The 27,289-nt window shown below is 46.2% G+C and overlaps 1 protein-coding gene across 1 annotated transcript in view; it reads right to left on the bottom strand.

Annotated features, from left to right (window-relative positions):
* Positions 1 to 27,289, bottom strand: part of LOC122401973 (lateral signaling target protein 2 homolog) — a 144,208-nt gene that overhangs the window by 87,316 nt on the left and 29,603 nt on the right. The window contains exon 2 of the mRNA XM_043404445.1: positions 991 to 1,244. Within this exon, the coding sequence (XP_043260380.1) occupies positions 991 to 1,244 (254 nt within the window). The remainder of the gene's footprint in view (positions 1 to 990; positions 1,245 to 27,289) is intronic.

The following is a 27,289-nucleotide window of genomic DNA, read 5'->3' as shown; positions in this document are numbered from 1 at the left end:
GAGGACGTGGTCGAAGCAAAGTAACGGAATGGCGGATGTGAGCGTTACGAGGCGAGTAGAGGGAGCTGGAAAATCGGAAAACGACTGGGGAAAGCTGCGCGAGATAGAGGGAGGAGGGGCGGAGGAAGAAGAGGAAGGAATGTGGGCGCGAGACCGCGGTCTGGTTTCCCCGGACGGGGACGGGGAGGAAAACATGTGGGTTAGATAGACGCAGCTGCGCTACCATCCGAGATTAGATATCAGAGGCTTTTTTTCCAGACAGCCTTCGACGTTCCGCGAATCGCGTAATAATCTCGTCGAAGGTCGACGACGCGGCTACCTCCGTCGGATGGAAAATCGCGTTTCCGTTTCCCTCCCCCTCGTCTCGTACCCGTGTCTTTAGCGTTCGATCGAACAACGAGACGATCGTTGCACCGCTGCACGGGAATCACGGAGCTGCGTTTGGTATGCGACGGAATGCACCGAGAGGGAACGCGGAAAACGCCGCTGCCGGATTCCTCGGGTTAGCACCAAAGCTGCCAAAGTCAGGGCCAGATACAGCCAGGCTTGCACCACGGGGTGGGGGGAACACCGAAATATGCAAAACTATATTTTTAGACACCCTTACGCGAGATTTAGAATTCCCCAATTTATGCGAACAGGGGGTTCAAGATTTCGAGAACCTCGATACGTATTATTTAAATTCAAATTTGTATTTTGTTGTTCAATCTCGTATCGTTCGAGATGAGATGAGATAAAATTTCGATCACGATTGCGTGTTATTTTTGTCAACAGAACTTAACTCGTTCTTCGTTTAAGTAAATAAGATACATCACCGAGCTAGGAAAGCTCTATTTTAACTCTATTTTTATGACAAATTTTCTTTCCATGGCGCGATATTTAAAGTAAGATCGAACAATTATGTACACGGTGGTTCGATGAATTTAATTTTCAAATCCGTCGTGATGTCACGGAATTAATAAGTTATCTATTTTGTAATGGAGGACTCACCGGCGTGCCAGGATGACGATGGTGATCTTGCAGCAGAAGACGTCGTTGATGCGACGCCGGCAGTTCCTCGCGATGATGATGATGATGGTGACGATGATGATGATGCCGATGGTGATGCAAGATCGAGGCGGAGGCCGGCTCGTGCAGTAGCAACCGACGATGATGAAGATGATGGGATACAGTCGCCAGGACACCCACCAGTGCTCCGACTACCAGGACGAGCACCACTGACACTATGTAGCTGCTTGCGCTCACTGCAAACATTATGCAACCATTTTATGACGTTACATTCGCTCGTTCCAACGATTTTATTCGTCGAGCAACAAAAAGCAAACCGTACGTAAACGAATCGAAGAGACAAGGTCCAACAAATAATTATTAATCAAAACGTGTCTACACTGTGTAAATTGTGGGAAATAAATTTTTTAGCCGAACGTATCGTTCTCGCTGGTAACTTGTTTAAAAATAGTATTATTTTTCGTATACAGTCAAGAGAGAAACACAATTTCTGCGCGTTTCGAGTCCTTGCGACGCGCACTGCGAAGCCGTACTCGCGGAACCAACAAACGAATAGGTCGTAATCTATGTTGCAATGATAAGTGATAGGCGATTTTTTTTTTCTTGCGGGAACGTTCCTTCCTATACCGTTTCCTGGGGGATCTAGACGTTGCTCGGTGAAATATCGCTCGAGATAACTGTCGGCTCTAGAAAATGGCATCGCCGTGCAGCGAGAGACCGAGGTGTTCTATAAAGAATTTCACTCCCAGAAATGCAAACGTCGAAATTCCTAATTCCACTCGTTGCAATTCAATTTACCCTGCTCTAAAACTCTCTACAAAATAAAAAATACTATTATATATATAACAGTACTACTATTCTTTGTACGCTCTCTCAAAAAATGTGTCATATTGAGGTTATCAGTAATTTAAATTTGGCGGTGAAACGCAAACCACAACGAAAAATCTGTTCGAACCAGTGATCGGAAAAAATGTAAAAAACGATATTTTTTACTTAGACTCTGTTTTAAATGTTCTTTAGACTCCCGATTTAATAACTTTAGTTGGATAATTCTCTTCACAGAAATTTCGAAGTCGATTCTCGGTCCTGGATTAAAGTGATTTATGGGCGAATTAGGTTCGAAGGGACGCAGCCGCGAACGGGATGAATCGAGGGAATTTCACCGGGAGGAACTCGAACTGCGAATGCCCCGCTCGCGGCGAGACGTTCCCGTGCGCTTTTCACCGCGCGACGATGTACGAAAGTATCGACTAACTTCCCGCTTCCAGTCAATTTCGTACGCGATGCGTGAAAAAGACTCGAGGCGCGAAGTTTCTGGCGCGAGTTTTCCCTCCGCCGGGGATCCCCGGGCCCTTTGCGTCTCCACCTCGATTCAGAAAGTGTACGAGACTGGAAAATTTCTTATAGTCATGCTCGGCGACGCTCGTCCAACGTTTTCGAGCACTCGGAAGGATTGGCTCCACCCGCGTCCTCCTTTAATCGCCCAACGATTCGTTCAGGGTCATAAACATTGAATAAAAATTACTACGGACGAAAAACTTCGCGTTTATTCATTTCCCACCCTTTGATAAATACTCTCTGTGCACGTGCCACGGGTAAAAAGACTGAAATGGCTCGTATGGTGACGACTGTCCATCGGAGTCGGCCATTTTGGGTTTCTAAACGAGTAGCATAGGAGTCGTAGAGAATGGATGGATGATGTTAGAAAAAAAATATTTGGAAGACATGGAAAGTTTCCTAATGTTTATATTATGTCGATTATTGAAGGTGGATCTAAGAGAGTGGTACTGAATCTTGCAAAATTAAATTTGAACAGAACAATTAATGAGCACAGAATGGAGCTCGCGCGTTTCGTGAGGAACAAAATTAAGTATTTTCCGAATCGAAACTCGAAAATTTGTCGACGAAACCTGCTTGGAATTAAGGTTAAAAATTGCTCGACCGGTCGGAGGGAGAGCAAGGTGCATCTTGGAGGTAGAAAGGGACAAAAAGAGGCGAACCGACGGCGTCGTGCGATCGTAACTTGCCGTGTACTCGAAGAGGTGAGCGAAAGAGTGTGTTTGCGCGCTCGGCCGAGGACGCGATTGGTGGGACAGGATGAGACACGACCATAAAACCTTATCAACGTTCATCATCGCCGGTTCAACGGTTTGAACCGCTCGTCACCCGGCGCTCGTTAAACGCTCTACGAGTCGCGACGGTGCACCCTGTGGCCCCGTGGTCACGTCGAGACGCTAACAGCGACCACGACGAAAAAGAACGGACAGGAAAGGGCGAAAAGAGGTCCCTGACCCTCGTCGGGCTGAAACTTCTGCGAAATGGTCGCGCACCGGTCGTCCCGACCGTGGACAAAGGACTCCACCGCGCCGCTGGAAATTCGGTGAACGTCTCTTCGTACAATATCTCGCGTTGCAACGGACCGAACGGCCCTTAAAAGGCTCCACGTTCCCCGATACGGGAATAGAAGCACCTGTAAACCTGGCTTCTTATCGCCGGACTCTCGTTTTTATTTTCGCGCGCGGTCAAGATTATATAAAGTTAATTATTGAACCCGAACGCACGGAAAGTTTTAGCGGCCGGTGGCTTTTATCGCGGTAGTAAAAAGTAGGAGAAAGCGCCAAGAAAGTAGGTAACGTTGCACGTCTTGCAGAACGAAACTCATCGGTTCTAGGAATAAAAGGTTGAATGATAATGGAACCGAGTATCTCGATTCGAAGCGGTTCTCAACTTCCCCCAAACGGTACGAAACTGTAAAGTTCTGTACTCGACAATCCCGATCACCGGAAACGTCCAAGACTATTTTTTTCTCGAGAGAATACGAAATTTATGGCTCACGTTGGAATGGATTAAGATAAGATTACGGTTTTGGCGTCGCGTACACGTGGCATAGCATTGACCCAAAGAAGTCAATCCATTCATTAATTAATGTGACATGTGTATACGTAATACACGACCGTCGACGTCCAGAAATCCGTGGCCTTGTGGGACTAACGCGCGAATTTAGCGTGACAGTCGACGTGTTAACCCTTTATGGTCCTATTACGTCTAGACTGTCTGGACGTGGCGTTTCGTTCCAGCTGGCCCTACGTCGCGACAGTCCGGACAAAGAAATTGACGACAATTTGTTTCCTCCAAAAAAACACCACATAAGCGTCGGAGGAATCTATTTTTCGGAGGAGTCGAAAGTTTGAATCGATTCCGTACACTTTGGCGTTGGAATTTGTTGTTGCGTTCGCGTCTCGGAACGAACACGATATTCCTAGATATTTTTCATCGCGAGATTAAGCTCGGTCATTTTGTGGTCGAAGCCGCACAGTAATAGTAACATAGAAAACAGGAATATTGGTTTCGATTACCTTGCACCTATAAAGCTGCACTTATTATATCGAGAAGACAGGTGACCGAGACTAATAGTTTATTAATAGCGACGTGGCTTCTATTTTCTACAACGGGGCAAAGTTTTAAGGAGAAACGTCAAACGTGAAGCGAAATATTCCCCAGCGAACTGATAAAGGTTCAATTTAAGCTATGCCTTGGTTTTATCGGTTATTCATTAGAGGAATTAAATTTCTTCCATTCTCTAGACTTCGTTTCTTTCGCGGATCTATATCTGTTTTCGAGGGATATTGTGCGAGTGTTGTAAAAACGAGACAGGAGGAAAGAATTTGAACAGATGTTGTGCCACGTTCCCAGGAAAAGTTATAAATCGTTGAAACTGAGAAGGCACACAACACGAGGAACGTGAGAGGTGTGCCAGATTGGTACGTGTACCATCAGGCTTAGCAGGGTATTAAGAACCTGCAGGATAGAAAATACTGTTTGGGGAAACTCGGTAATAACAAAGCCAAACAGCTATTTACCCGGAGACTACAAGGAAACTCTCGGGAGTGCGAGTCATTTCAATGGACAGTAACAGAAACGCTGCTCGCCTCTTCAAAGCCATCCGAGGAATCTTTTTTCCTCTTAGTCGATTAGTCACAGCCGTTACGAGGTGTGACTGGTTTGACAAACAAAAAATTCGCGACGCGTACGTACAGCGTTTTATTTTTATTTCTGTCAGGGTGGTTCGCTCCAAGACAACGAAACAGAATGGAAGGAACATTTCTCTTGATATTCCCAACCGTGGATCTAATCAATTAATCCACCGAAAGCTGCCCTCCCCGAACTTCTCGAGACTTTCGGGGGATCGAGATCGTGTTAACAATACAAATTCTCCCGAAGCTATTAATATTTGGTTCGATCGTTACGGCCCAAATAATTGTTTCGACTGTTCAAACATGCACAAGCTTAGTGAAATAATCATTTTACTTCTATCTTGGAGAAATACTTGAAATATTTTGTTCGAGTTTTCACGAACACGTTCCTCGTGGTTTGAAGCCAATATTTTCCAGAGTGTTTTAATCTTCCTAAATGACTTCGACGGGAGTACGATCGTGTTTGATGGTGAACGCGCGCGGAGGGGTTTGTAAAGCAGTGTTCTAACGTGAGTTTGGACAAAGAAGAGCCCACCCTGCGTCCTACAGCGAGAGTTTCGATAGCGCTATCCGTCCACTCCCGTACATTTACGACATTCCACGCGCGACAGGTCGCAGCATTAGCGTTATTAACCGCCACGCCCCGATCCTGACGTGTTTGAACGTCGAGAGGCCCCGTTCCATCGGCTTTCTTCGGTCGAAGTAAGTTTCGAAGGGAAGGCAAGGTCGTCCTGGCAAGTTCGGGCAGCGCTCAGGGAGCGGCCAGCCCGAGACCGAGCAGTGCAGGTCGCCAAACGTTTCGCGTGTCAATATTTGACGGAGCGTTTAGGATGTCTGGCGTCTGGACGCGTCGGACGCCCCGAAAGGACGAAGGTCCTTGCACCTTTCTGCTCTCACGACGGGGCCAGGTCGTTCGCGATCCCAACCACGCTCGCAATCTCTCGAACGACGATAAAATATTATCGAAATAGTTTGGACGAGAGATCCTGTCGGGAAAATATTTCCAGAACGCACGTGGCGCGGGGCTCGTAGGTTTCAAGGTTGTCGATCACCGTGCCCGGACTGTAATTTGTAACGCAGAAATCTAGTAGGTTGATATGTGGGTTCGTCCGTTGATCGATGGCGGAATTTACCTTGCTAAATGGCTTCGAGTAGGCTGTTGCCTCGCGGAATAATGACTCTGGATACGCGTTTCGATCGCTGCGAATTTTTTATTCGACGGTGTCTCTCGAACAGTCTCGTAAACACGTTGCGATAGCGCGGAGGCAGAGTCGACGGAGGAGTATCACTCGCGAGAGGGAAGGTCTAGCACCCAATTTACGTCTGACGATGGTGGTACGCAGACTTCAAAGACCAGTCGACGAAAACAAAACCGAAACACTCGGACCGATCTGATACTCGGAGACAATAGCGCGTAGTGACATTCTTTACTCGTTAAACTTAATATCGCGGGAATGTTTCCCGGGTGTCTCTCGACGCTGAGGACTTCGATTCGAAAATTATTCCTATTCTCAAACAGATTTTCCTTATTGGCAAATAAAGGAACTCGACGTTTTATATTATCATGGGACTTTTGTACCGCGCTCTCTCGAATTCTGGTGCCCGTGGACCAATTTGCGAGGGTCGTGTTCTCGTTTCCGTGTTTCAAGGAGGAACGCTTGGCATTCTGGTCGACCGCGCGATCAAAGGCGAGCACAGGGTTTTTTCCTCCGTGGCGAGATTTCCCTGAAGAGGTTTCTGAAAGATGGCCTTCGTGACTCCGCGCGAGCCAACTGTTGGGCGTTCGTCGGATCGGCCACGGTTCTGCCGAGAAGAAGGCGCTGCCATATAACAGGATCCCGGCGCATATTATCCCCCGGATCCCCGAAGGGGCGGCCTCCCCTCTCCTCTCCTCTCCGTACACCTTTTTACTTCTCTTTCTAGCCGACGCGAAAGGGTCTTCCCCGTCAGGTAGCCGGGGGCTTCGGACTCCCTCGCTCCTGGTCCACCTTCGAGAAACCTCCGGACAACGGCGACAGACCCGATCACAACCGGTCAATCCTTCTTCTTCCATCGACACCACAATTTTATTCAACTTTTAACCATCAATGGGTATTGCCTCTCCCGTGGAACAAACAATTTCATTGCACCAGAACAGAACTGTGTTCTACAATTTTTAATTCGATGGTCGATCGAGTACTTGCGAGAGAGTCGAGGCTCGAGCTCTCTGGTGGCGAGCGCGGTAGCTACGCCAGGCGTCCATTGTCTTTCACTCCAGGTGAACATTTTTACGATTTCAGGATATAAATTAGGACCCCCTGAACTAAATTATTTAAAATCGATATGGACAGTTTCAGTAGCTTGTCTCGAGGCAAAATATTTCAGGATTGAACCCTGTTGGGAATAGAAGATTCCAAAAGGTGAATTTGTAACGAGTTAAATAATTTAATCTCACAAATGTAAGATATTTTTTTCTGGGCTCGATGCTGGGAACGCGAGGTCTTTGACAGCAATTTTAGGAACAGTAGCGTCCCTTCGGGCTCGCAGAGTAAAAGCCGGGCGCGTCCTTAACGCGTTGATTCATCCAACGATGGCGGAGTCTGCGGTTTTGTCGATACGCTCGGTTTCGATGGTCAATTTGAATAGATTTTCGGTCGCGACGGCCGCCATCGATTGGAACGGTTACGAGGCGACGCTCTAATTTTTATTGCCCCCGGTGAACGAACGCGGAATTGGCCACGGACGATTTTCGTAGCGTGGGATCGGCCGGCATTCCGTGGGACTCGTTCGTTCGCTATCTCCGCCGCTGCACGCGACACTCGTTCGATGGAAACGATGTCTGGGAGTCGTGTCGAGATCATCGCGGAAACCAGCGACGGGCTAAACTCTTATCTGACCGCGAATTTCCAACGACGGACGAAAAATAAACGACGGGAGAGAAATTTCGGTACACCGACCAGCCAATTCGTTTCTTCGATAAAAATAATCGCGGCCATCTTTGTTCTTGTACAGTCTTTTTCGTGAGTATATAGCAATCTAATATGAATTGGATATACTAGTAATATTTCTTACTATTATTTAGCTGATAGGCAGTGAATTGGGACAATATGATTCGAATTTCAACAAATTCATTTATTTGTGAAAATACCTTGTTAAACTTCTAATGTATGCAATTTATGCAAACACCCTGTAATAAATATTGTTGTTTTCTGTATCGTGGTTATGGTACTGTTTTTAACTGTATCATACTTGCGTACATATACATATACATATCTATTCTTTGCTCAAGAGATTAAAGCCTAAGTAAAATAATATAAATCGCGAATGGAGTACGCTTGTATAAATTATGGGACAATCCAACAGTAAAATGATAGAAATCGTCACTTTCGTTGATCCTACTATGATAAATAAAACTAATAGTTTCTCTTTGAACAGAAATTTGATTCCCAAAAATTCATTTTAAATAGTAAAAAGTATGAAAAACAGATCGAACGTCTAAACGAACAACGTATAAGGGGAAAGACGGTCAATTTGTTTGGCGTATTCGAAGACGGGAACACCGCCGTGAGCCGAAAAAGCGAACGGATCGAAGGAGACGCGTACGGACGTCGAAACTGGGCCCGAGAGTCGACGCCTTCGGCCTTCGGCTCGCGTTTGGTCGGTGACTGGAAATCGGCGTGACACGGGCCCGTCGGGACGACACCGACGGCAGGTGCATCGCGAAGATCGGCTGCATCTTCCGCGGGCTTCCTCCCCCTCGTCCGCCCGCCCCTTCGAGCGATCATAAGCACCGAAGAACGTGTGCAACGAGTCGGCGTCCTCCTCCTTCCAGCGTCGCGTTCGATGCACGATCGTTGCACTTACGAGCACAGACACGCGGGGAGGACACGGACACGGACACACGGACAGGTCGGTGGTCGGTGGTCGGTGTGCGTGCACTTAGCCCGCCGGTGCAGCGGACGCGGTACATTGTGGTGTAGCGAAGACGAAAGGGGCTGAGGGAGGAAAGAAAGCTAGAGGAGGGGGGGTGTGGAGGTGGAGGATGACGGTCGACGGCGGCGGGGCGGTGGGGGAGAAGGGGAGCAAGGGGGACGGCGGTGCAGCGCATGCAGTGCACCAGACAAAAAACGATGAGCTGCAGTGGGGGCCAGACGGGGGGCAAAAACACGCGACGGGCCCCAAACCCAGGCCCCTCCTGCGCTGCAACCGACTCCCTTGCGTACGCGAAACCTCCGTGATGCCGTGGGTCCCGTGTGCCGGGGCTCTCTGCGTGCAACGCGTCTGTGGAGTTTGTGCGTTCGTCTGCGTGGCTGCGCGCCGGCGGACCTCGATGCACTTTAAGCCCGACCGGCCAGGATCGTATGCACCGCGACGGAACGAGTTCCTTCTCGGGGGTGTTGAATATCGCCGTCGGGAACGAGAGCCATCGTGGAAAGTTCCCCCGACGGTTTTGCGCCGCTTCGCGGAAACGCTACCAGCCGCTTTTACGATGGCCCGATATAGCTCTCGGGGCCAGGCCCACAGAATGGGAACGTTCGATACCGCCATTCGAATGCAGTTCGATGCATTTTTACGTCGAACCGAATATTCATTCGAAATTAAACATTTCGCAATAGCTAATGTAAAATAAATTTCTGTTCCATCAATATAAAACCATTTAATAATAGTTTAACCGTACGAATAAATTGCACATTTGATCCCAACTGAAATTTCCACCATCGTACGAGGAGTTGTAATCTTCTTGATCGACCCTCGTATTTTATTAATGGTACGATATACCCAATGCTGAAAGTCCTTCCGTCGGAAAGGATTTGCCCCCGAATCGACAAGGGTTCGTTAGACGACTGCCCGCTGGCTCTAATAACACTGTTTCGAAATTCAATTAATATTTCATTCGTGCGGGGGATTTCAATGCGTTTTAACGAGATACAAATAATTTCTTCGTCGCGACTCGTTCGACTGCAACTTCGCCGAACCGAACAAGCAGCAAAACGAACTTCATTCTCTTTTGTACGCGATAGTACAAGGACGACGCGACAATTCGCTGTCATTCCGACTATTACGCAATCCTCGTCGTTCCGTTCCGGATTTCCGATGGCTCTGCAGGTGGACAACGACGTTCGTCGCGCTGTCGTAATCGAGACTCGCGTGCAGGTGCGACCTTTGATACTTTTTTCCACTTTTTTTTTATCTATTTCAACTCGACGTACAAATGTCGCGACTCGCGGACGGGCAAATACATCGCAATTAACCGACGTTGTAATCTGTTTATGAACTCGACCGACGACCAGCAATTTTTTCTGAAAAATTCGTCTTCGAGCTCTTTCGATCGAAAATATTGCGGAATAATCTAAATTAAAGAGAAAACGAACACGAACGATGCTGTGAATTTTAACAAGCCCCGAACGAGGTTAAAAATCAATTTTCGTGGAAACAGTGGCTAGCGCGAAAAAAAATATATTTTCGGATCTATTTTTGGACACAGAATCGTTTCGTTTCTGCACGTAATATTTTTCTCTTAATTTAGACTCGTCCCGCTCGGATGATTGCACGCAGAAATAATAAATTTTTCTACGATTTAAAGTTGCTCGAGATCGATTCCAGCTTTAAAGAAACCGTGCATCGGAAAGCAAGTAAGCGATTCGGTATTGTAGTAGAGTCGCGCCAGCTAAGAATAACAGGGATAACAGTTAAAATGCAAATACCTTCGGTACACCGTGCATAAAGTCCTCGATTTATTCGAAACGAACATTTAACATCGCAGAAACACACAGCGGCGAACACACACAAGGCAAACAGGATCCCGTCGATAAACTATGCCACCCCGAATTTGAATTTCACGATCCTCCTGTTCCCCCGACCCGACGACGTCACGAAAAAAGACCATCCCCGATCGCGAACCGGCAGAGAGGGGGGGTAGAAAAAAAAAGAATCTCGCGAAGCTCGTCAAAGAAACTAACAATTTTACCATTAATTTCCCATAACGCGCGCGCGTAATGGCGCCACGGTGTTCGACAGAACCGCGGGCCCCGTAACACGCAAACTTTCCAGGAAACAGAAATTAATTTTCTCCGGGACGCGGTGCCGGAGCTTCTTTATAAATTATTAAAACTTTCGCGCCAGACTTCTCGGGACAGGATATCCACCTTTGTCGGTAAGGCTCTCATGAATATGTACCCAACTGTAACCGGGCGTCGGCAGTTTTTCTTTTAAGCCGACGCGAACTTCGTTAATCCGCGATCCGGATAGCGTTTTGCATTTTGATATCAAACCGGGGATACGGATACACTGGTTCTACAATAATGGAAACGCTGGAGAACGTTGATTCGCCGATTACACTCGGGTTTACGTTTCGTCCGCGATTTTAAAATCAAGGAGTTTTTGGGGCCCTCGAAAATGGCGCGATAATTGTCCCCGTTTGAAATTTGCTTTATGTGTAATTGTACAATTTTTGGACCACTTTAAATTGTGGACTACCCCTTCAACAAATAGCTGATAATATATTTTGAGGGGCCATCGAGTAAAGAATTAACAATTGAAGACTTGAGCTGAGAAGTAATTAAAATTCTAGAGGGAGAATATTTAAAATGTATACTGGAAGTTATCCTAGGCCTAGTAGGCAAGAATTAAATAAATAATAATTTAGTTTAATTATCGTCGAACCACCGAGGCCAGTTTTGGAGAACCGTAAAATCGCGTTGACGAAACCAGCACGTTTCATTTGTTTTCTAAAGACAATTTGGAGCTCGCAACTACGAAAATCAGCACGATTTTGGTCTCGAAAATCAGCATACTTCTATTTCGAGCGACGAAGTGTAGCGTGTTGTGCTTTTTCGTTACGAAAACTGGCACGTTTCGCCTTCACTTGCGGGAAACAACGTTAAATAGGTCGGCTTAGCATTCAACCACGAAAATAAGAAGATAAATATTTCACCCAAAATAAGCGATAGTTAATACCAACGAACGTAACGAAATTGTTTAATTCTTCCTAAGATAAGAATCTTGAATACCACTGGCGACAAATTTTCTTTTTAACGTTCAGTTTTAGCATTCGAAACGAACCGTCTAAAACTTTGGATTACGCGCTCGAAATCCGCCTATTCCCGAGCACTATGCTCTCGAAGTTCGGGAATAAGTGCGTCCCCGAAACTTTTCGACGGTTCGTCGTTAAAAATTCGCGGCGCCATAGTTTCTCTACGCTCCGCGAACAGAAACTTTCAAGTTACTAAGAAACCGTCGGGTGAGTCAATTGTCGCGTTGCTAAACGAAGACGGGAAATATCGTCTCTGTGTCGGCGTTGTCCACCTGTCGACGGTTTAACATGCTACGCGAATTGACCATTATTCGTTACATAAAACTAGACGTCACGTGCGCGAAATGGAAAACCGCGTACATGCGGGCTACACGCTGACGTCATCGACAGATGGTATCGCCTATACGGGTCGTAAGACATTGAAATATTTTTACCCGTGGCTGAACATCATCGATCGCGACCACCGAAAACCCGGGACACGACGGAATAAATCTTGTTTCGACCGATGGCAGAGAAAGACTTCGCAAGAAACTTCGCGAATCCAATATCGGAGGAAACTGGAATTTTTTTCTCGAAAATGTGTAGGATTTCGGGGGTATGTGTATTCGCCAAAAATTATTGTAATTGACCACCGCAACCGTAAATAATTTTTCCAGAATGATTTGAAATTTTTTTTTCCGTCAAAAAATTTTATACCTTCTCGAATTTTTTTCTATACAGTGGGTAGGATTTCGGGGATATGTGTATTCACCAAAAATGATTGTAATTGACCACCGCAACCGTAAATAATTTTTCCAGAATGATTTGAAATTTTTTTTTCCGTCAAAATATTTTATACCTTCTCGAATTTTTTTCTATAAAGTGGGTAGGATTTCGGGGGTATGTGTATTCACCAAAAATGATTGTAATTGACCACCGCAACCGTAAATAATTTTTCCAGAATGATTTGAAATTTTTTTTTCCGTCAAAAAATTTTATACCTTCTCGAATTTTTTTCTATAAAGTGGATAGGATTTCGGGGGTATGTGTATTCGCCAAAAATTGCTGTAAGGAAATGTTGTTTAACACTTTTTTGTAGGTGTCCATTAGCTCTACAACAGAAATAAATTTCAATCAAATCCATTGACTATTGTAACAGTTATGGTCGTTTGAAAATTGAATTACATCTATGGGCTTTTTTTCAGTTTATGGGTTTAAGGAACAACTTTTCCAACATTTTAAAAATTTCTACATATTCTGCACCAAAATACGCGTAGTTTGCATTTTTAAAAATGAAAATCATCCAATCCGTTCGGGAGTTATAAATTTTTTAACATACGCATGAAATTTCAGGGAACCATTTCAGGGTCTCGCATTAGAGTTTCGTTAAGGAATTTTTTTCTCGAAAGTGCGTAGGATTTCGGGGGTATGTGTATTCACCAAAAATAATTGTAATCGAACCCCGCAACCAAAAATAATTTTTTCAGAAAGATTTGAAAATTTTCAATTTCACCCAAAAATTTGTCCACTTACCCCTTGTCGATTTTTCTTAAAAACTCGTCTTTCATTTTTAATAAACACAATCATGGGTAGTGTAGTAATATAATCTATTAATAACAAATAAAATATATAAAATTCCTGCGCTTTATTCGACAACTGTTTAATATCAACGTCGGCTGTGACTTCTTCGATTGTATGAAATATAATCTATAACATTTAAAAAAGAATCCGGATAACCGTGTGCCGAATAATCGAAACTCTACCGTACCAGAACCCTCGACTGTTTCTCAACCGTGCATAAATTTGTCGCGAGAAACAATTTTATTTATTCTCTGGATCCATTATCGAGGCTGTACCGTCGAAAGTACTTTACAACCTCGTCGTTTGTTCGAACGTCGGGGATAAATTTTCCACGTTAAAGTTGCCCGACGCGGCGTCGACGCATTCCGGGCGATTCTTTCGAATTTTTCGCGCCACGAATGGCGGCGAGGAGGCCGCCGTCGAGGCCGGGGCGAAGAGTTCGACCGAAATCCGGTTTCCGTTTCGCTCTCTGCCCTTCGTTCGGATGGCCGGGTCAAACACGCGTCTAACCCGCCGGTAGGCGTGGAAGCTCCTCTCTCAGACCTCTGCTAAGAGAGTATCCGTCCCCTTGAGGAATCTGCGAAACGCAAAACCGCCGGACGCGGCGCTTATCCGCGAGCACACGATTCCGGGATTTACCTTTTCCGCTCGGTAAGAGAGAACCGAGATGTCGACTCGTCCGGGGGGGATCAGGGAACCGTGGGACCGAAACGGAAAGATTTTAAATTCCAAATCAACGGGAGGAACAAGGATCGGAAAGACACGACGAGGGTTTGAGATTTCTGACTGCCGCAGCAGCCGGTGCTCGAAAGCTCGTCATAAGTCGGTAAACCGACGCATTCGACGGCGCAGAAGTTCACGGATAGCTTCCGTAAGCGCCGACCGGAAGCCGTAAAACCGATGTTTCCCGGCAAAGTGGACACAGGTGTAGTTCCAGGTAAGCTCCGAGTGGCAGAAACTAATAGATTCTCCGGGCCTGGATCCTATAAGAGGCTAACGGTGTTCGAAAGCTCAACGTAAATCATTAAACTGATGTTGCCAGCGTGGTTTCCGGCCGAGCTCTAAACCTCGAAATCGATAACGTGGCCAGCCTCTCTAAGCATCGACATCGTTTGGGAAGCTTAACGCTAGTCATCGTACCGATTCTGTGTAATACACGGGGACGGAAGTTCACGAATAAGCACCGAATATGCTCCCGGAAACTTTATGGCAGCTGATAGGAGTCGTAAAGTTTATGTTTTATTTACTGGGTCGTCTAAAACAACCGACGATTCCTATATCCCGGAGGTATGGTGTGTCTTTAGGTAAATTGCGATCCTAAAATAATGGGACTGCTGGATCTAGGTGGAAGGAGGATTTCTGGGTGGCAGATAGGATTCGAAGTTACCAAGTAGTCTGTGAATTGAAGAGTAAACGTATAATTTAACATTTTCTGGAAAATCGTGAAAGATCGAATCGTTTCGATCGTGCCATGAATCCAGCCGCACCCTGGCCAGACAAAGACGAACAGAGAGATGGAGATGGAGATACGGAGAGGCGGAACTATGGAGGTACCAAGATGGAGGAAGACAGAGAGGCATAGGTGGAGAAAGGCTGGAGTGATGCTCGTCTATCTGGGTGCTTTGACGCCGCGGTCTCCACGCAGAGGTTCCTATCTAGGTCAGAGGACAAAGAGCACGGCTGGAACTAAATAGCTGCGTAGAGACGCCGTAGGAGAGTAGATCGGAGCAAAGGGGACGCGAGAGAGCGCGATAGAGAGAAGGATACGACGCCCCCGGAGTCCAGGTCATCTACCGGGAAAGAAAGACACGATTCTCGGTAGCGGGTCCCCGGCGATCTTCCTTTGCAACTTTCGCTTCTTCTTTTTCATCGCGAGTCTCCCGACGCCGCAAAAACAGGCTCGCCGTCTCGGGGAAATTAACGCGGCTCTTTGCGGCCGGGACCGGTAAAAAATGAACAATCTCGCGCAAACGATCGCACAGTACGGTTATTGTTCCAGAAGGATCTCGCACGAGACGCGTCCCCGTTCCTTCTTTGGTAGCAGAAACGATAATTGTCGGCGGCGATCGTCGACTCGCCGCAAAGAGCTTAGGCGTCGATCGGTTATCTCGCTTTGTTTGGCTTAAAAAAAAGGAACGCCACCGTAATCAAAAAATTTTTATTTCAGACAATTGCAAACTATGTAACTTGAAATTTTATCTTGGTACTTGTTTACATAATTTTGGTAAGTTTATCTTATTTATGGTTTCAACTCGAGAATCGATTGTTTGAGTCACCTACGCATGGACATTGATACGAAAAGTGTAAAAACGAGAGTTTTCTAGGCGTTGGAATCAGCGCGGTGCCTCCGGGTGCATCCTATCGTGAACCATAAACGCGGTGGCAGGAGCACCGCTAACAACGCGCTCGCACTTAGCGCGCTATCAGCTACTTGTTTCCCCTGTCGAGGCGAGGCTGACAAAGGCGGGACAGGAGTTACGATCGACGGTGAAACGCGGATGAGGCGGGCAGTAAAGATGGCCACGAGCAGATAGCGTTCGCCCGAAGACGAAAAAGCACGGTTTACGGTCGCGCGTACGCAGCGTTACGCGGATATTCCCGTTCTGTCCGAGGGATTTCTTTCGCGAAACGCGCCGCTCGACGCGTGTAGGCAGCGACCAGACGCCAAGATAAAAACCCCCCCCTCGAATACATTGTACCCCCCGACGGCAGAGCCGCCGCGAGCAACACGCGATGCCCAAAAGGCAACGGGCGATGATTCGTCCCGGAGGGAGAGGGGCATAATTCATCCGCGGTTTCTGCTTTACGCGCAATTTCGCGGTGCAATGTTTACGATCTAAATGAAGAGCTATTTCAGCGCCGGTATCGCCAAGACATCGCGGCCAATTAATCCTGACCGTATCGTAGATGTGATCGCGAATATAATATGCGCTCCCGCGCGGCCTGGAAACGCGAGCGCAACCCGGCAACGGTTCTCTTCTGTTGCAGGCCGTACGAAATTGAAAACTATGGAAACGCGTACGTTAACGGGTCGAAATTGCAAATTTCTGTTGCATGTTATTAATATTATTGAACCGTTGAATATTTAAAACTGGAGGATCGAAGACAATGTGTGCCTCGTTTAATGCAACACCGTGGTATATTTTTAATATTATCCTGAACCTAATCTCAAGTTGATATATTCTATGTGACGGCTTGCTGTTGTAGGAAGAAGTGGGTGAGACAGTTGAACACTTGTGAGAGAACAGGTTGAGTCGTAGCCCTCTGGTGGCGAGCGCAAGAACCATCGCCGCGTCTATTTTTCTGTAATAAGAGGCTCTATTTAACATTAAAATGCAGTTTTCTTTTGCTATTATGCCTCGTTTAATGATTGAAAAATAATTGCTCGAAAGAAGAATGATGGAATATATTAACGTGAGGTTCACGGTGATATTGAAATACTATTTAGTCCTTTTTCGTTGTACAGGTATTTGCATTGATATTTGTGGACAAGGTGTCAAGTAGCGGGACGTTCAGCCTCGTTTGTTTCGATCGAGCAGACGTTCCGCTCTATTCCTTCGGAGGCGAGTTCCGTCGCGCGTGGATCCGATCGCGTTGCGCGTCTAATTGACGTTCGATCCCGTTAAACGGTCGCCGTGGAGGCGGTCCGTAGGAGGGAACCGCTGAAAAATGGAGAAAAACGAGACAACGGAGCCGATGCACGCGTCGTTGATTTCGAGGTTAACCTTTCGGCCCACGGAACCGTTCGTGTACGCGCTGTTGGCTGCTGGTGCACGAGACCTAACGGACCAAGGACGACTTTCCGTCTCGCTTGGTACCGATGGAATTCGTGGATTTCAGCGACGCGTGGGCTCGCGGCAACGGAATTCCTTCTCCTGCCGCGAGAAATACGACGAAAAAGGCGTCCGATTCGTCCATCTTCCCTACGCGATTACCCGGCCAATCCGGATCATTGAGTCCCCCAGAATTTTCCCAAAAATTTCCATCTGTAACGCTACCTGAGTGCCTCTTGACCCGATTCTGAATTTTATTTCGCATTCCAGTAGAAGGAATTCTTATTGCATCTGTGAATTCTCGAAATAAAAAACGAATACTTAGTGCATAGAATAGTCGCATCTAACTTCGCCTATTTAAAATGGCCGAACATTTGTTTAAGGATCCGATCGATACAATTGGAGAATGTACATTTATACGACGAAATAAGGAACGATTGCCTTTAAGTTTAAGTAGACGCAAATTGACTAACGAGTGAATTTCGAGTGTTGGAGTATCGGTGGATGGGAAACCGTTGGAGAGAAGAATTGGACGAGCAGTCCGGATGGTCGTGACGCGAGGTTCCTGTTCGAGGAATCGTGTCGCGGTGCCGTTGCACCGTTTCCTCGTTAATACGGTCCCAACGGGGTCTCCAGCGGACTCTGGCGGAGGGAAGAATCGCGACCAAGATGAAAACCGTGGTAGCCGTGTCGTTTGCACGATCCAAGGGGCAGGCGGGAGAGCACGCGTCGCATAGAGGCTGGACGACCGCGTCGTGGCTCTTTTCTATTGTCCCCGGCTGCACGGCTCCTCGTTAGGGGATCCTTAACGATCGCTCTTCACCGACGGGTCGTGGTTGTCGTCGAAATCGTCGTATCGTCGATCTTAACGAGACTCCTAGTTTATCTCCAGCCCCGGCAGCGGGGAACGAGCTTAGCAGCACCTCGTTTTATCGTCGCGATGGAAGCCGTAAGAGCGCGCCTTCTGTCCGCCAGTCTGACGCGCCCGAGGGATTTCAACGGCCGACGATAAACACGCACACACGGTATGCCCCAACTTCCGTGCTCGATCCAAATCGAGAAAATCGATCCACGATCTTCAAAGAAATTTTTCCGACCGATTTCGACCCCTTTCTCCAGCCATTTTACATCTACGAACCACTACAGGTGAAATTTTCTCCAAGAATATAAGTGGGGCCAGATTCAAGGCTCATGATAACCCAAACTTAATTAACGAATCGAATGAAAAAATTTTCTTCCCCAAAATGGCGTCACGAAATGAATCCAAGCGAACAGTCTGTTGAAATAAATACTTAAAAAAAAGAATAGATAGTTTTCGAAACTCGAGAGGCGACGAACGATTCTCAGCGACCGACGCCGCGATAATTAAGAGGAACGAAAAAATCCCCCCGGGCAGGAAAGGCACCTTCGACGGCGAACGCCTCCGTCGCGCATTCGCCTTCGGAAAAATAGAGAAGTCTCGTGAGTCGCGTTTAAAAATAGACCGCGGACAATGCGAGCGCATTCTGCAACGTAATTATCTATTTATTAAGTGCGTCGCCGGTGTTCGACGAGGCGCGGAGAACAAAGAGAAGGAAACGAGACGGAGAGAAAAAAAAAAAAGAGTAACAATGGGCTGATAAGGATCTCGGTGCAACCGAGCGTACAGAATGCACCGAGGATGACTGCGTGACCCGTCGCCGGTGGTTGCTGTCATTTCGTCGACGTACGTCATCCACGTTCTCCGTGGCCGACGAGGGAACGTCCGACGTTCCAACGTATCCGCAACCGCGATCGATGCGCGCCCAGAGGATTGCTCGATCGCCCGGAGATACCGAACAACCGTCGCCTGGACGAACTGCCACCGCCAGATACGGACGAATTTTATTTACAAACGACCAATCGAAATTATTACCAATATTATATTCTACTCTGTCTCTATAAATTATAATTATATTTACTGCGATGCAAAATCAGTATGTATTCTTCTTAGTACGCTATTTATACCCGTTTGCAAATATTAACGAAGAGATCTTGACAATTTTGACCTCCGTTTAACGTAATTAAAAAACTATAAAGGTGAATTTGAGTCCCAAACACGATGAATTACTTACACGCGAACGTGAAAAACCTAAACAGAATCTTCATTGAGGAAAAGAAACTGACCATCCTCGAGAGCAAAGGGGCGTTACTCGCGGAGTACGTTACGGAAGTGCAGGGTCGAGCGAAACAGAAGCAATTTGAAAATTGTCTGGAGCAGACAACAGGGGGGAGGGGAGTCCCAGAGTTAGTAACGTGTAACGGTGGACTCCCCCGTTGAAGCAGCCGCCTAGACACTTGACAGACTTGTGCTTTGCACAATAGTAGGAAGCGCTAAAAATAATCCGGCTCGGTTCCACGACGTTCTGGCCTTGGCCAGCCTCGGTCCTCGCAACCTGGTGGTACCACCTTCCTCCTCCACCGTCTGCTATCTGGCTCTCTTCGTTCGCCACGTTCCTCTCGGCTACGCCGTCTCCCGTCGTCGTTTCGCTCTCGTCGACGACCTACCTTCCCGTCTGCGCGCACAGAGAACCGTCCACCCACGCGTCCCCCGACAGCAACACTGCGTGGGCGCCTCAACTTTTTTCCTCCGGGTTCCTTTTTTTACACGTGGCCTCCCCGTCATCCTCGCCCCCGACAATTACGACGAGCATCGGCCACCAGACTTCCCACAAACCCCGATCGACTACGATCGAAACTTCCCCAAACGTCGACAAACATTGGTCCTATTCATTTACCGACGATTCTCGAAAACCACCCCACACGATCGAGATTTCGAATTTGCACTCTTTTAAATGCATCCCTTAACACCGAAGTTACTAAAACAGTCAAAATTGTTACAAATTTGCTTGACTAGATTTTTGCAAGTTTACCGTGATTTTCTGCGAGAGTTATTTATCTTAAACACGACACAACTGTCGGTAGTTCTAGCGTCAAGGGGTAGTTCTCACTGTTATAGCAAATAATTGTTGTTTGTTATGTTTCAAATAAACTACCATGATGATAGACTCGAGTTTATAAAATGATCATTTACCCCGTAGGAACATCGGATAATACGGATTATTCGGTTCATCTGGCACGTTTCAATAAAACGGATCGTCAAACGGGGAGACGACGAACACTGTATCGTCCTTGAGCCATTTTTGTCCAAGTAAGATCCTTTTCTCGATCCTTTCCCTACCCTCCTCGAGCAAACTTTGGCCCACGAGGGAAGTAACGGAGAATTGGGGTGCAAAATTGCGGCTGCTGGCCGACCATTCCACCCCCTGCGATAATTTAGCGAGGGCTGGTGCAAAGGCGAGACCCGGCGGCCACCGAAGACCGCTTCCTTCATTGTGAATTACGTCCGTTTACTTCTCTGTTTGGGAGACTAAGAGCGCGTCCGCCAGCTTCGAGAAAACTTCTGCGTGGTATAAATACTCCCGAGTCGTCATCAATCAGCTAGACTGTTCAACAGCATTCCGCCAAACGGATCTCGAAGCGCGTACACGGGTCGCGTGCGATTAGGTTGTGCAACAACATTTTTAGCCGACTCTTACGCACATTCCTTCGTCATCCTCTCCAACGACGAGACTTTCTTCAAACTTTTCTCTGTTTCAATCGTGAAAGATCGCGACTTCGTAAATAATTTTTCTTTCGACCCCTATCAGTTCGACCATTTTGTGTCCAGCAACGACTCGATTCGATTGTAAGATAACGGTGGTACTTACAACTTGTTTCCACCTTTGTTACATCAAAAACGATATTTGCTGACGGGAGATTCAATTGAAAGGGTGAACATTTGTCAAATAATCGTTAATTGTGATCGTAGGAACGCAACGTCGTAGAGTGTCCGCCAATTATATGGATCCGATCGAGCGCGCATGGGTCTCATAAATATGCAAAAGCGTCTTTATCTCGCGAGGATCGTTGCGTCGTCTGCCGCGAGGAAGCTCGTTTGCCCGAGGTTAGAGAAACTCGCGACGAAGTTAATCGAGCCACCGTTCGCGTACGAAATAAAAGGCAGTCGCGACGTGGGAATTGAAACGCGAGCGAGCGTACTCGCCTCGTTAAATGGAACAATCGCCGTACGTGAGCCGAAGAAGAACGTCTTTTCTAAAGATACGTCGGATTCCAGGACGCATCGGCCTTATGGTGTGCGCCTTGCGTATGGCCTTAGCCTAGTTTGCGGAAAAGGCCGAGCGTCGCGGGAGACGGTCTTAAGTAAATCGACTAATCGCGACTGCGGCGCCATGTACGGGCAACTCGCCTCTCCGTGCTTGTTTACCGGATTGAAGCCGCTTCTTGCGCCGCGTGGACCTCGAGCAGCGTCGCGACGACGCGAAACGAGCAACCAGAAATGGGAAACTGACGTTGAATATCTGGCGAACGTACGCGTAGAACGAAAAATCGACACCCCTAATGAGATTATTAATCCAGAAGAGTTTCGATCGACGTTTTTTACGCAAAGAAAGCTAATTGCTCGATACGCGATTCAGTTTATTTTTCTCCATCGTACCAACGGAACGAGGAGAAGCAATATGGCCGCCAGACTTATTACTCTTTTATTTGATACGAGTTTCGACGGGTTTCTCGAAAAATAATGAAAGTTCGATATTCGACTAATAATGCGCTGTCAGATAAACTCGTTCGTAACGTAAATAAAAAATTGAGAGATTAATGGGCGAGTATTGATTATCGGGAACACAATTCTCTCCGTTTCCGGGAACGAGTTATTTTCTATTTTCTTAAATACGTTGCGATTCGATATGCCGTAAAATTGATTAGCAAGTATGCAATTTTCAGAACCTCGGTGAATATTTTACGATACCCGTCAAACCCGAACGTCTCGCGGGGTTCGAGGAATAATTTTAAAATGTAATCCGTCGTAAAAATAGACCGTAGGTTTCGTCTGCTTGGGAAAAATCGAACGATAAAATGGCGCCGTGGCGCGTCTTTAGCGCGATGCACGCGGAAATTACGCCGCGAGCCCGTTTGAAGGACAATGGAAGCTAATTGAAGGTACTTCGTCTAACGAGCAGCGGGATTGAAAAATGCATCGTCGAGCTCGGTGCATCTCAGTCGGTGCAACGGCACCGAGTGACGGTTTTCGGTGCAACGGCACCGGGCCGTGCAATTGCTAGCAAACGTCGTTACTATATAGCTTGTATCGCACAAAATTGCTCGCATTCCGAGCGGGCTGAAATATTTCGAAACAGCTTTAATGGAAAAGAGATCTTCGATCCAGCGGCTCGATAAAATCAGGAAAAATGGCACAAAAAATAATTGTCTCTATCTTTAAAATTGCTATGTTTCACAGTTAAAAAAAAACCAAATCAAGGCAAGGGATAGGACTATTATGTAAAATTTAATTTCCCAAGAAACTACCCCTTTAAATACAAAGGATGGTTAAGAAAATCAACACTATTTATTATGTTCTTTGGTTCGAGAAACATTGTGAATTTTTCTGGCCGTAACATTGTCGTTTCCACCCACAAAAACGGTAATTTCGCGCGGCAGACGCTGATACAATGCCGCGGCGAGAAAAATGGACGCCAGACGCGGAGACGCTTCAGCGACGAGACGCGTGTCGCCTAGTCTGCGTCTTCGTGCCAAGAGGAACAAAAGCTGTCTCGTGCCGCGAGACGGTGGAGCCCCGTGTTTGTTTGAAAATGCAAATGCGATCGAGCTTTTACGTAACGACGCCGCGGAGGCGCGGTAGCGTCGCGACGTTCATCGCGACTACGCCCGGCGTCGAGGCCCAATGACCCGGTTCCCAGGGCGTCCAACGAAAACACCGGGCCCACGTCCGGAATCCAATTTCCAACGTCAATAACGACCAACGAAAACACGCGGGATCAAAGTGTCCGGGGCTGAACGGGTCCCCGTCGATAATCGAGTGCGTCGTTTTCATTGTCACGCTTCATTGGCGGGAAAATCGATTTCCAACGCGTCCCGACGCCGAAGTATTATTGCAAGACTATCTCCGGGATACGTCAACGTTTCCCATGGGCGACGACACGGGTCGCAAACTCGCCAAAATTCTATCTCCACAGGCGCCATCTTTGTTTCAGGGCTGCAAAGTCTCTCTGATAATTCGTAGATCGTTCATTTGTCTTTACTTATTTATTTATGGATAGAATACCTTTGTAGACGAATAATGGGAAGAAAAATATATAAAAGTCTTATAAATTAACCGAGGTTTATACTAGTTGTAGAAATCTGATGACAACCTCAAATAAAACGAGAAAGGTATAACCGATTTTTTGAAATTTTTGCTAGAACAACTATATTTTTTGGTCATCGAAACGAAAACATTTGAACAAGTACTGGTGTACAATGGAAACCACATTTATCAAAGGGGATTGCGGGCAGCTCATAAAATGCAAATGGTATGTGCAAATGAACTACTTGCAATTACGGTTTGCATATCGCGAACGGCAAGTTGCCGAACAAAAGAGAAAAACAGTGGAAATTTTGACGCCGGGTCGGCGACGGCGGATGGATCGGTGGCTCGCGGAGACGCCGAGCGTCGTCAGTTACGTAAAATCGCGGGTGGCGACGACGTTGCCACGAAATTGATCGCAATTTCCGGGAACGTCTCGTTTCTTGGCCCGATACGGGCAAAGCTACGAGGAAACGAGTCCAGACTGGCGCGACGGTAACCCACGCGCGTGTAACGTTATCGCGCTAAGTGTTACGTGTTAACCCGCTGTTAAGCGACGCGTCCTTGGTCCGACGATGCGTTGCTGGACGCGTACAGTTGTATGGCACGTTTTTACATAAGGCAATTACGGAGCAGCCGTTCGCCGCGTGTCGACGGAGACGAAGATGCGGCACGCTGAATCATCGCGGATAACACGCATCGGGAAACCGTTCGACGTAGTCCCTAAACCTAAAATTAGTTCCGACCGTACGCCAGATACCCTCAACGGGTCGTTCGTTTCGCGCGTCGCTCGAATTCCGGTCACTGGTCCTTTCACTGACAAAAGGAACAAATTCCCAAACTTGGACGACGCTACAGAAGTAAATACTAAAGAAATTTTCAGGCTTAAACGTGGAGGAAAATGTGGACGAATGTCAGAGACGTGTCAAAAATGTGTCCCTTGTTCACCCGGCCCTACGAACTAGTGTTATTTCCATAAAGAGACGTCCGGAACTTTTCACAGCACGCTCGAGGCCTGTAAAGTTGTTCAAAAGCGACGATAAGTCTTAGAAATTGTAAAACTTCCGCCGGTTTTACGCGTCCTACGATATGCAAAGAGGAGATTGAATCCGCGATTTGCATTACGAGCCCTACGTTTCGAACATACGTAGTGTCGCGATGCTCCGAAGGCTGAATTTACGATCTCGGGGAACAGCTGGAGAAAATGTTTGTGAATCAATCGACTGGCTAAACAAGGAGTCAAGGCCCTAGAAGTCGCTTTAATTCACGTTTCCGTTCCGTGAACTCGCCAAGACGGAATTTTAAATTCGAACCGAGCCGCGATCGAGTATATTTTATCGCGATAATACTACCAACGGTTACGTGACAGTTATTAAATACATTATTCGGTGGAAACGAAAGATATTTATGATTTAATTATAAGTCTCGATATCGATTCTGTTATGCGTTTTATACATTTTCATAAATATCTTACTATCTGAAATTTGTTCGAACTAAACAATAGACGAAGGTAACAATATTTCGTTGGATTATTTTATTCTTCCCTAACGCAATAGTCAAGTGTAATATAAATAAAAATGAATGGAATATAACTTCGACTATTCCAACGCAATATTAGACTCGTAAATGTGATTTGATACGTTATTGCTATTCAATGACATTGAAGTTTTACAGACACAATTTTTTAGACGATAAATTGTCGCAAATGTAAACGAATTCAATTTCCGCGCGTCAACAAGAGCGACACTTTCGATAGCTTATCGCTCGTCGAAGTAAGTACCTATGACATTAATACATGGAAATTGCTTTAACAAACATGATGTAACGAGCGTACCATGCAAACATAGCGATAGTCAATACGAAGGATCGTCGCGGCGATAATGTCGACGCCGCGTGTGCCATGCAAATTTTTGAAGTCAACTTTCTGAAAGAGGAAATCTGGCGCGAACAACTGTCTTCTTACTTCGAGATCGCATTAGACTTTCAAAGAAATCCATGGACAATGATGGTTATTTTCGTTCTTTGGTCACGGTGACACACATTCAATTTCACGTACAAAAATTTACTAAATATTCCCTCGACATCTCCAATCAAGAAGAAAGAAATTCTTAGTTTCTCTTCGAAATAAACACCCTCTATGTACGATACATTATAAGTAATAAGAAAAATTAATTTCACTGTAAAAATAACACAATATAGTTAAGTAGAATGTAGACAGTGTCGAGTCTACCTCTCAAAGACTAAAATATCTGACCCAGTGCGATTGATTCTCCTTCAAATTGTGAAGAATAAAGATCGAAGAAAGCTTTAATTTCTACGCACTTGGATAGATCAAAAATGTAATTATCTAAAGCAGAATTCTGGAATTTCAACTCATATTTGGAATTGACTTTTCGGTTGCGTTACAAATTACCGATCGTCTGTATTTTCGATAGGAAAAGTAACATGCAAGGGATGCGTGCGCGTATTAGGATTACGAAGGGCTTACGCGGGGATTACGTTCGTCCAACGTACATCCGCTTTTCACGCAGTGTTTCCTGTTGTTGTAGGTATAAAGTTAATTGCACGATCGCCCGGACGACATCCACCTAGAAAGGTATGGATTTGAAACCCCGCATACCGCCGCCTAAACCAACGTACACACATCGACCAGGCACGAGCTCTGTTTGCCCCTGTTCGATTAGGGCTGATCGTTTGCGCGAGGAAAAATCTGACAAAAGTTCGCTCGAAAACGTTTCGATCAAATTTCAGTCAGCCTCGGCATAAAATATAATTGAAATTATATTTTAAAATAATTTTTATCGAACATGAATTTAATTTTCTTCTTTGAAATTTGTTATTTTGTGATTCGTGTGATTTGTGATGATGGTAGATGGAAAGATAAAAAGTTTGTCGTTTTGGCGGTTTCTGGTGGCTCGACGTACCGGAGACATTTCGAGAGTCACGGATCGTCCATTCGGGAGGGACACGGGATCGAAGACCTCGTCGAGTACGATTTCGTCCTGTACCGGTGCAGTGCCTGTATAATATGCATCGAATCATCCGCGAGTACGTTCACCTCGCAAGGCCAATTGCATTGCATTACATCGGCGTTACCCCTCCCGGCCCCTTTTAAGTTCTTCGCAGGCATTCAATTCTAAACGCCTCCTGAATAATATCGTGTACTCGTGAATGGTCGTCACGAAACGAACACGTGGTGGACCAAACGACGCGAAAACCCCGAGGACGCTTTCGGAAAGCCTGTTTCGTTAAACATTGCGCCTGGTAAATTATTTCTGCCTTTCCGGGGATTGGACAACGATCGGATGGTGCCAAGTTGGGAAATATTGTCTCTCCGTGTATTCGAACCAGTAATCTCAATGGACAAATAATTTTTAAATGGTACGTAGATGCAAAATATTTATTTGAACCTTTCAAAGGTGTCTGAGGCTCCTAACAGGGCTCTCGAGAAATATTTCAACGTTTAAAAAATTTAGATACGAAGCTGAGAGTTAGTTTCGTAAGAGTTTCAAGAGTCGCTGAAAATAATTCCCAAACCTACTTTCTACTTTAAGATCCATATTTTAGTACATTGATCAAACTCGATGTAAATTGTTAACGATATTTCTGAGCTCTATTTCATTTTACTCTATTTATATGCATACTCGAACGAGGTTACCCGTGCAATTATCGTTATCCTTAAAAATTCTCCGGTACAATATTTCCGGAGAATCTTTCTACGTTTTTCGCGATTCTTTCGAGGATCGTCGCGCGACTAGGAAATTCAGAGCCCCGTAGGAAACGGTGTAATTGAAGGCAA

The sequence above is a fragment of the Colletes gigas genome, unplaced genomic scaffold (genome assembly GCF_013123115.1).
Source record: "Colletes gigas isolate AHSC1104 unplaced genomic scaffold, ASM1312311v1 Colletes_gigas_Sc00031, whole genome shotgun sequence".
NCBI lineage: Eukaryota > Metazoa > Arthropoda > Insecta > Hymenoptera > Colletidae > Colletes > Colletes gigas.
The sequence above is the reverse complement of the archived record's forward strand: the minus strand, read 5'-3'. Positions and strand labels throughout refer to the sequence as shown.